We start from the raw sequence: 11,617 nt of genomic DNA on the forward strand, positions 1-11,617 counted from the left end.
ATAACCAAGTTATTTAAAGAATAATTCGTGAGTAAAGTTATTCACATAGCATTTATTGGTAACTGTTGATTTGACTAACTTCATGATAAGTTTTCCCTACCTATTAGTAATTTTCTTTTTGTTTTTTTTAACCTATAAAATTGTGTCGTTGGTTTTGTTATTACAAGAGTTATGGTAAAAAAAAAACTTGTCCCACACATTTCGGATATAATAACTATAAGGTTTCAATAACTATCATTGATATAAAAAAATATAACAGAAATAGTCATATACAACATAATACAGGTGGATTAGGGAGGACCTGCAATTTTTTTGCTCAATTTTACTTGAATTTTCTTATACAATATTACATTTATTTACTGGCTTGTTCAAAGCGATAACGATAGAGCAATACTGTTTTGTGTACTATCAGTGGACCCATTAGAGAATTTCATATCCTTAACAATCATAAGCAGTGCCACTATGAATGCGTAGTCCACGTTAGGATAGACCATGACATTGAAGCCACCATTATTCTCCACCTACATTAAAGACAAAAGCATGCATACGTTATTAGTATAATTCTTAGAGATTTCATAAATATCTACAGTATATAGGTATATAAGTGAAGTTATTATAGTATGATTATTAGATTTCATATCTGTTATATAAGCAAAATCTACTATAAGTATGTATGTAAAGTGAAGATAAACTTTACTTTATTAAATAATGTTAAATTAGACTTAGATTTACTTTAATATGGACATTTTAAAGTACATTTTAGTTGAGATTTAAATTTATTATATCGTTTCTAATTTTCTTGTTTGATGTGAATGTATAATTCTTTTCGACGAAAAGATATATTAAATTTTTTATAATTAGCAAAAATAAATTAATTTATACAAATAAGAACAAATATCATTTTAACAATCGTGTCTAAAGAGATTGAGTTAAGATTAATTCTATTAATAACAAGTTTACTTCTCATAAAAAACAAAGAACTACTAATACATGTAAAAGGATATACGAACTCATACTTTGGCTACGATGATAGGAGATTCACCGGCATAAACTGTGCAAGAGTTTTTACTTCCATAAATGATCACTCTAAAGTCACTTTCTTTTTTGTCTTCATTGTTTGCGAGGAACACATTCAATTTTGCAATCCCAGGTGGAATCGATTTATTGGTTTTTTCCACGGAAAACAGCAATTCAGATGAATCGGTGCTTTCACCCTTGAAAACTTTGCATCGCTCATGAATCGTCACGGCCTGCATAACGGATATTAATTAAGAATAAAAATAACATGGATAGTGTAGCGATACACATAATACCGATCCACCTTATGAAAATTTTCTCACTCAGGATTAATTAAAACTAATAAGATATGAATATTAAAGAAATCAGATATATGCAGGAGAAAGCAAACCTTATTGTACAGAGTGACGATGGGTTTTTGTGTATTATCATATAAAACACGACGGTTGTGAAGTGTAAAAAAAGTATCGTCCATATAAAAGAGACGATCACCCTTTTCATTGTAAGTCACTCCTTTCTCTGTATTAACCTGTAAAGTGATAGAATCAGCTGAACAGTAGAAAGGGTTGATAACTGAGACCTGATCTGCCATTGATGAGAGGAAGGTATTTGAAGGAACAACACTGTCTTTATTTATGTCTTGTATTTGCCAATTTATAGACCAACTACTTATGGTATCTATCAAATAAAACGCGTCAGATACATACACACAATTGAACTTTACCAATACTAATACCATTTCCAATTGAACTATCTGTCATTTACTGTTGTATATACTGACCAAGTCAAGATTTTGACTGCATTGATGAACCTGGTCTAACATCGATATCAACAAACCAAAACTGTTGTATTCCGTTTGTTCCTTCTTCGCCAATACGAAGAAGATGAAGTAATTAGAAAAGTTGGCAAAAAATGTTGAAATGTCTACCGCCGTTTTCTTTTGAATTGTCGTTCAACCGGCCGACAATTCAATGCACGTCAATGACTTTTTTTTTTCAGTCTCTCCACGCAATAATGCCATCAATTCAGGGAAATAAAATTGCAGTATTTGATGATCAATCATATCTACAGATCTGTACCAACAAAGCAATCCAAAAAACCAATTACAGATTTGTACAAGAAAGGAATACGAGAGAAGACAATGCATTAGAAAAAAATATTCAAAAGAAAAAAAAATCAAAATGGCATTTTACCTAATTAATCACACGAAAGTAACCACTGAATAATGACGGCAAGAGTGCAAGGAGCTAGCAAAGAAACTAAAAGCAGTTAATGTTGGGTGCGACAACTACCACCGTGACAAAAGGAAGAGCTGAAGCGAGCACAGTAGAGGGAGGAAACAAAGTTTAGAAGTGCTGGCACGAGATGTGCAAGTACAAAATATGCATTTTGATTTTAAAATAATTGAGTATACAACTTTTTACACCAACTCTAGATTTAAGGGTATAGAAATTTTGTAATATATTATAACTTGTTTCATTTTCTATACTAACATGAAGACTAATTAGAATAAAAAGTTTTACATTATTTACATAATTGTCACTATGTCACTTTTTTAATTGATAAATTAAAAAAATAAAATTAATCAGGTTTGAATTTTTTTACTTAACTGTTATCAAATTTTGGCTTATTAGATCCTTTGAATCTTTTTAATATTTAATTAATTTTTCTCATAATTAAATAACTTGGATTGAAACATAACTAGAAACATAATTTTAAAAATTATTAAATTATAAAGTATACAATTATAAAATTATAAAATTTTAAAAAATTGAACATAATAGATTTTAATTTACTGCTATTTTTTCTAATTCTATTTATTGAGTCATGAAACTAAAATTTGAAATACATTAAATTTTCTAAAACAAAATATATATTTCAAATTATTCAATTCAAGTACATAATAAAGTATTTAAAAATAAAATAAACAAAAAGATGTCTAATTTTAAATTTGTTGTCTAAACAAAGTGTAACTTAAACTTTTAAATCTAAAAAACTCAAACAAAATTTAAACAACACCTAAGCAAAATTCAATCTCTACTTTAGAAGAGATAACTTGTTCAATCATATGTTATTTCATCGATGACTTTCTTTTTATATTGGTGATGGATCATGGAACACATAAAACAATGTTATTATATAATTGCATACTTAAAACTCTTAGAATTCATGACTAGTTATAAGTGGTTACCCGTTATCATAAATTCATGTTTAATTCATTTTTTTATCAAATACATCACGAATTACTCTTATTTCCATAATCTACTTATTGCATGTAATAAAAAAAAGGAAAATTCACATCATATAATTTGTATACAAAATAATTTATTATCAAAAGGATTGGACGTCTGCCCAAAGTCAAATACCCACTGCAAAAGACATCAAGTTTGTAATACTACGTGTCACTCTCCTAGTAATTTCAAGTTTTCTAACAATGAGAGTCATATGAGGAGAGGAATAAGTGAAATCACGTGATCAAGACTTGGTTGCATATGATGAATATCGTTGTTGGAACATTTTAGAGGACTAAGAGTTGAAATATTTTGCACCAAATAAACATGAAAGAGCTGTGTAAATGGCAGGTTGTTGTTGCGGTGCATGAACTAGAGCTGCCTGCTGTAATGGTTCGTATGAAAAGCTTGATCACTAATATAGAGAAGGCCTTTAATGTCACCCTTTAAACGTTCGATTTTCGAATATCTCACGTAAAAAATAACCGGTGACACTTCTGTAAATAAGTTAATGTTGTAGACGTCCGACCGGGCACGTCCCCGACGTTTGATGTCTCTATGGACGTCTGAGCCCCTATGTCGGACGCATAATGACCTGACAGTAGGTGAAAAGTTGCCCTGATCCATTGCTTTAGACGTCCGCGCCCCTATGTCGGACGTCTGATGTCCCCATAGACGTCCGAGCCCCTATGTCGAACGCCTAATGACCTGACAGGTAAGTGAAAAGTTGCCCTGATCCATTGCTTTAGACGTCCGGGACCCTTTGTCGGACATCTGATTTCCTTATAGACATCCAGGCCCCCATGACGGACGCCTAATGACCAGACAGGTAGGTGAAAAGTTGCCCTGTTTCGTTGCTTTAGACGTCCGGGCCCCTATGTCGGACGTCTGATGGTTGCAAAGAATACCAAAAGTCATTTTTATGTCGTAGAGTAGACGTCTGAGCCCCTATGTCGGACGTTTGATGTCCCTATAGACGTCCGGGCCCCATATATCGGACATATATAGCCTTCGTCAAAATTAACTTTTAAATAAACATAGACGTCCAGGCCCCATATGTTAGACGTCTGATGTCTCTATAGACGTCCGATGGGAGAGGGCCCCGACGTCTAAGGTGTTTTATTACTCTTTGCGCAATCTCGGGGCAGTTACGCGCACTATTCATCTTCTTCCTCCTCGCGTTTTCTCTCTCGGTTTTGCATTTTCAGGTACGTTTTTCGTCTTTTGGACCGTTTAAACTTACTTTTACTCCGATTAAATTAGTCTTTGATGGATTATCTTCCATTTGAACCGATTAAAATGAGTTTTTGTTGTGTTTTGGTGTAGATTTGCTGGTTTTCTTGGGCGGTGATTTCTTGTGTTTTGGACAGTTTTTTTTTGCGTTTTCCACTCCTCCAATTCCTCCACTACGTTTGTAATCGGTTAAGAAGCTTAACATTCTTGTTTAAAAGTTTTTGTCTATGCATGTTATTGGCTTTTCGGTATGCATGTTTTTGGCATTTGGATATGCATGTTATTAACTTTCAAATATGCATGTTATTAACCGTCGAATTTGTATGTTGTTGGCTTTTGGATTTGCATGTTGTTGGTTTTTGGAGATATACATGTTATTGACTTTTGTGTATGCATGTTTTTGCTTTTGCGAATGCATGTTATTGGCTTTTGAATATGCATGTGATAAAGTTTTGTTGTTTTGTTATGATTGGTATGTTAAATTATTAGTATCTAATTGAGTGAAATTTAGTTCTCATTTGAAATTTAACACAAACGATTAACACAAACGATTAATCTTTTATAATTTGCTATAACATGTACGTTGGAGTTTATGGATAAGATTGATAAAATTTCGGTTCAATATTTGTACTGTTCTCCGGATGCATATTTGATTGTGACCATCCTTGACTACTCTTATTTCGTGTATATTGGAGACCAATGCAAAATGTTGCCGAAATCTTATCAAATTTATGATGTAGACTTCTTTGCATGTGTTTTAGCAAATTATGAAAAATAATTTTTCTGAATGGGTAGGGCCTAACCTTATGAGAGTTAAAAAATTGAAACTGATGAAGTATATTACGAACATAGTATGGATCGAAGCTGGATGAATGAACGTCGCATCAGTGAAGAATATGAGAAGGGTGTTTTAGAGTTCTTGCAATATGTTGAATAAAATGCTAAGTCTGTGAACGAGTTTGTCCTTGTGTTCGTTGTCTTAATCAAACACTCCAAGACTTAGACAATATGTGTGACCATCTATTCATGTTTGGTATAATGAGAACTTATACCGTTTGGACTTGGCATGGAGAAGTACCGGACCAGCCTACCACGTCACGAGGAACAGATTATGTGGAAGAATGGATGAGTGATCATTTAGAGGACATCATACATGATGTTGGTGAAGATAATTTTGGAAGAGCTAATTTGTATGATTCTCTTAAACATGATTCAAAGCAACCGTTGTTTCTAGGATGCCCCAACTTTACACGTCTGTCTGCAACTTTGAAGTTGTTTAGTGTAATAGCAAGGAATGGATGGACTAATAAAAGTTTCACATAGTTGTTGGAGTTATAGAAGGAGATGCTTCCAGAAAATATTATGTTCAATGGGACTCGAATATCAAAAGATACATGCTTGTCTTAATGATTGTGTTTTGTACATAAAGGAGTTTGCTTCGCTAAAGTATTGTCCAACATGTGGTTTATCCCGTTCTAAAAAGAAAAATGACAAAAACACTAGTGATGAAGGTAATGATGGTGCACCTACTAAGGTGATGTGGTATTTTCCTATAATACCTAGGTTCAAACGTACGTTCTCTGTTAAAGAATATGCAAAGAACCTTAAATGGCACACTACCGAAAGAAAGTGCGATAATCTTCTTCGACACCCAATTGATTCACCACAATGTAAGAAGATCGATGAAACATTTCTAGAATTTGGTGCAGATCCAAGAACTTAAAACTTGCACTTGCAACTGATGGTATGAATATGGGAACTTAAGTAGAAAACACAATTCATGGCTAGTTATGTTGATGATATATAATCTTTCTCCATTGTTTTGCGTGAAGAGAAAATATGTGATGTTGTCCATGATGATATCGGGTCCTAGACAACCTAGAAATAACATTGATGTTTACTTGAAACCCTTCTTCTCACACTCCCCTTTTCTCTTCCCCCTCCTTCATTTAACACTCGTGGTCCCACACCCCTTACTCACTCTTTTACTTTTTATTTTTTTTAATTTTTAACACTTACATGAGACACTAACCTTCTCTCCCCTCCCTCTTCTCTTCAATTTCCCTTCTCTCTTTTACGTGAACAACCCATGCACCACTTTTTCTTTCTCAACCCCAAAGTTCAAGACTCTCATCTTTTCCAATCTTCTCTCTTCATGATCCTCTTCCACACATGACACCAACCTTTATTTCCTTCATGGTTTTTCATCCAAAATTGTGTGCTTTGTTTAACTTTCTTCCTCATCTTCTCTTTCTATCACAAAAATAAACAACCCATTTTGAAGAAACTCTCTCTAAGCTCTCCTTCTCTTCTTTATACTCCTTCAAAGTATCACACTTCACTCCTTGAATGAAACCGAATGACACCCACCCCTCACCAACAGTCATTCTCATTTTCATAGTCCAAGTCTTTCTCTTCCAACAATGGAAGACAACTCTTACTCCCATCCTACCCACACTCTTGGTCAAAGAGTATAGATTAGTGTCCTTTCAAGGTGTTTAACTCATACAAGGTAAAAAGGATGCAAAATGATACACAATACAACATGGTTTAAGTGTACCCATGATATTTTCCATAAACATGCATCATTCCAAGGTGCCCAAAACATATATACCCATTACACAACAAAACTTTCAAAAATATAAGCACCCATCGTATACCCCTTTACAACACCATTTTGAAATCCACATGTATACCCCAAAGTATACCCAATACAATAGCAAAATGAGAATTAACATATGACCACCCCTCTACCCAATCCATACGTAAAACATATTATACCAAGGTCATGAATGCATCATCACTTTAAAAATATTCACCTTCTACCCATCATACACTATATTATATTCCCAAGTTAAACCCCTTACCTCAATTCCAAGCTAGCTTCCAAAGGCTCTTAGGTTTCCTTTCCTACAAGTGATGTCCAAAAACTCCAAGGCTAGGGTGGCTCTTCCTTTCTCTCCCAAAACTTGGTTGCTCTCCAAAATCTCTTTTCCACTCTCCAAGCTTTAACCTCCCCCAAGGTCACTTACAAGCCTACTAAGTCTAGAAAACATGTACCCACCCAAGCAAAGTGGAAAACAACATGTGCCCATCCAAGCAAAGTGGAAAAAAAAGAAATGGTCCAATGAGAGATTAAATGAGAATAAAGCTCCCTCTTGGAATCAATTAATGAAAGCATTAACATAAAAGTGCTTTCCTCAACATCAATAAAATAATATAACATTCACCCTTCTCTTTCATCATTTAATGCATGAAAAGCAAAGCAAAACAAGACACTTCCACGCTCATCGGAGCCTTATTGGTCTTAAGAGGGCTTGAACTTGAGACCAAGCACACACACCGTCCCATGCACACTCACATTAACCACTAGACCAAGCTCCATCCACTGATATAATCGTGCAAATAATTATACTTAAATACTCTTTCAACTTTTTTCGAAATTTACTATAAAACCAATATTAATTTAATTTTCTTCCTTTCCTTAAATATTTCTCAACATTGTTTTTCATCACAATTTATTATATAATACCACAAAATAAAATACTTAAGGTAAGAAATCATTTTATTTATACGGGTCCTACAACTTCCGTTAGGGCCATCATCTTGGTCAGAGTCCATATTTGAAGCCTATTGGAGAGCTCTAATTGCACCTCCGTCAAGGGCTTCTGATTGCTCGCTGGGAAAGGTCTTGGGGTGGATGGTGATGATTGAGGTTGAAAATCTGGGTTGTTAGTGCAGGTTGGAGTTTGGGTGCCACTAGTTCGTGATAATCAGAGGAAAGGTAGTGAGAACGCGTTGATGGGTAGTGTTAGTCTGAACTCGTTATTTTGGAGTGAGTCTTTCGGGCATTACTACCCTGACACTAAGCACAGCTATACTATGATGGAGAAGAGGCAACTGTTCTTGAGAAGCTATCAGTTCTATCAAAAGAAGAGTCTGAAAGAGAGAGTGAAAGGCTCTTTGGTTTGTGTCAAGAAGGTTATGTGGCTAAGGCTGCACATATTATTTATTTATGGTCTCAAAATTGTGTTTCTATCTGTTTTCTTCCTTCTATGATTCATATCTTCTTTCCTTCTTTTTTCCAGCACAATCATAGGTTCTATTTATATGTACTTTATTTGTTAAGTTTGTGGTTTCATACTTTCCATTGAACAGTGAGAACTCAGCAGCAAGTTTCATATGTAGATGGTTTTCCTTTTCAGTATGTTATCTTTATATTCCAGTTGCCAATGGTAAGGACCTTCTTTCTTGCTATGTTTGATCAAGAATTCTAGACTCGGTTGAGACTAAAAAGCAAAGGAAAAGAGAAAGCAAAAGAGCATATAAAAACAGAACGTAATGAGGAAACGATCTCGGTTGAGATTAAAAAAATTAAAAACACTTTACTGCCTCAGTTGTATGTGAACCGAGGCATAATCTAAATCCTTTTGACTCGGTTCAGAACTGAGGCAAAAAGCCTACCTTTTTGCCTTGCTTGTATATGCTTCGGTTGCGGAACCGCTATTTATAAGCGAAAATAACCGTTGTCATTTCCCTTGACTGCACTAGTGATTTATTGTTTATGCTCAATAAAATACATCAGTTTTCCTTTCATTCTTTTGTCTCTTATACTTTAAAACCTAACAATTGGTATCAGTGAGAGAATCAAAGAAATGCAAGCTTTGAATTTGGTTCAAGAACTTGAGATGCAGAAGATGAAAGATTCGGAGACAATAAAAGATTATGCAGACAAGCTTCTCGGCATTTCAAACAAAATACTTCTTCTTGGCATTGAGATTCCTGATTCACGAATTGTTAAAAAAATACTTGTAATAATTCTAGAAAGATATAAAGCCACATTGACTTCCTCAGGGAACTCAAAAGATCTTTCCACAATTACCTTGGCAGAACTTTTGACCGTACTTCAAGCTCCAGAACAAAGAAGACTCATGAGAGAAGAAGGTTATATTGAAGGGGCTTTGGCAGCTAAATTGCTGGAAAAAAAAAGCCAGGAAGTTTCAACCACAGAAAGGATAGCAAATCCACTCATGTCTTTCCATCATGTTCTTTTTGTATAAAAACAATCATCCACATACAAAGTGTATGTGGAGACCAGATGTGAAATGCCATTAATGTGGACAATTAGGTCATGTGGAGAAAATCTGCAAGTCATCAAAGAAACAAGAGAATGTACAAGTTGTTGTTGAAGAAGGTCAAGAAGAAGAACTTTTTGTGGTTTCTTGCTTTGCTACTGCAAGATTAACAGAAAATTGGCTAATTGATAGTGATTGCACAAACCACATGACTTACGATCAAGAATTATTCAAAGATCTTGATGCAACCTACAAAACAAATGTCATAATTGGAAATAGAGCAAAAATAGCAGTGAAGAAAGGAACCATCACGATCAAAGGTTGCACATGTTTGAAATTAATTACTGATGTTCTATACGTTCTTGAAATTGACCAAAACTTGTTGAGTGTATGCCAACTTCTAGACATAGGCTATAAAGTTATATTCACTAGTGCAGCGAGGGGCTTTTACCGCGGTTGATTTTCACTATACGTCGCGGTTCTTGAACCGCGGCATATTCAGCCGCGGTAGTAAGTCAGACACTTTATGCCGCGGTCATAACCGCGGTATATAGTCTGCGCAATATGCCGCGGTTGTCTAGGGAACCGCTGCCTAAATTCATTTTTTTTAAAAAAAAATTCAAAAAAAATAATTAAAAAATGCACTATATGCCGCGGTTCGCGGTTGAACCGCGGCATATAGGCCGACAAATATGCCGCGGTTAGTGTCAAAACCGCGGCCATATGTCTCGTTTTTAAAAAAAAAACGAAGCACTATATGCCGCGGTTGTGGTTAGAACCGCGGCATATTCCCCTGTAGTTTTTTAAAATTGCAGGTCTGTTTTTGTGATATCCATTACCACAAAAACAGACCTGCATATAAAAACATTTACAGAAATTCAATTTCAACATAACAAACACATGTTCAAATGTATTTCAACATCAAATAAAGTAGAGAGTCTAAGAAAATTCTATCTAATCAAATGCATTGTTTAAATCTAAATCTAAGAGCTATTGTATAATCTAACTATATACTTCGCAGCAGCGTTCCTAATGAATAGTAGTGACTTCTCAGGAACTGGTGTAGTAGTCTTGAATCTCTGCAAAAGACAATTCATTTTAATTAGTGTATATGAATTCAACATTTGTTAAAAAATCAAAATTTGTTAAAGTTAAATATTACCGTTTCCCAGCTTCTTGTGATGTGAGAACGAACAATATGGGTCATCCAATACATTACATAGTATCCACACTCATATGACCCATTTTGTCTGTTACACTACAATATATCATCACAGTTGATAATAGTTAGTGAATAACATTTGTTATAAAACAATTATAACAAAGTCAAACTTTAGCATATGTCAAACCTTGAGAGAAATCCAAGCAATCTTTCTACTCTTAGCAATTGATCTCCCGTCCATCATCATACTTGCTGGAATAGAACTGTATATAAAAAAATGTTTTAGCATTCAGTTATATAACAAAGAAAGTCCAAACATTGAGGTTCTTACCAATCAATTGCTTGTCTGAGTTGTGTGGGAGGAGGCCTGTGCAATGAGCAGAACCACAAAGCATAGTTGTCTTGCACAGACATAACAAGAAGTTGCCAATGGCGCCTGAAATTCATAATAACGTAACTATTAAATATTAAAATCACATATGGAACATTATTATGTTAACAAAGTTCACTTACCCGGATATATAAGGCAAAAAGTATATTTTCTTGCCCCTTCCAAAACTTCTTATCAGACTCATGTTGATATGGTCAAAATCATTTGATTCATGAATTTCTTGGGGATCAATGAATCCATAATCATCAGAACGCCCCAACTTATTAGCGACCCCAAACATATACCTGAAATCAAAAATTAACTTTGATATAAGGATACTTGATATATAAATCAATTTTATATATAAATAATTGGTCATAGACTTACATCGTCCATAGTTGAATAATTGAAATATTCAACTCTTGTGTTCCCGACGCAAGCTCACGGACATCTTGGCTATTAAGGTATATTGGGACCTCAGAGCCATGCCCAAATACATTAGCATCATACTGAACCTCCAAAGGCTTAT

General features: G+C 34.5%; 1 protein-coding gene across 1 annotated transcript; it reads right to left on the bottom strand.

Moving 5' to 3' along the window:
* Positions 1-214: 214 nt before the first annotated feature.
* LOC124831217 (protein LURP-one-related 15-like) lies at positions 215-1,644 on the bottom strand. The gene is made up of 3 exons (XM_047305136.2): positions 1,409-1,644; positions 1,017-1,250; positions 215-521 (listed from the first exon to the last, which is right to left on the bottom strand). The coding sequence occupies exons 1-3, from the start codon at positions 1,607-1,609 to the stop codon at positions 369-371; spliced, it is 588 nt and encodes a 195-aa protein (XP_047161092.1). The 5' UTR covers positions 1,610-1,644; the 3' UTR covers positions 215-368.
* Positions 1,645-11,617: the final 9,973 nt, after the last annotated feature.

The sequence above is a fragment of the Vigna umbellata genome, chromosome 3, assembly GCF_029865625.1.
Source record: "Vigna umbellata cultivar VRB3 chromosome 3, Vumbellata_1.0, whole genome shotgun sequence".
NCBI classification, from domain to species: Eukaryota; Viridiplantae; Streptophyta; class Magnoliopsida; order Fabales; family Fabaceae; genus Vigna; species Vigna umbellata.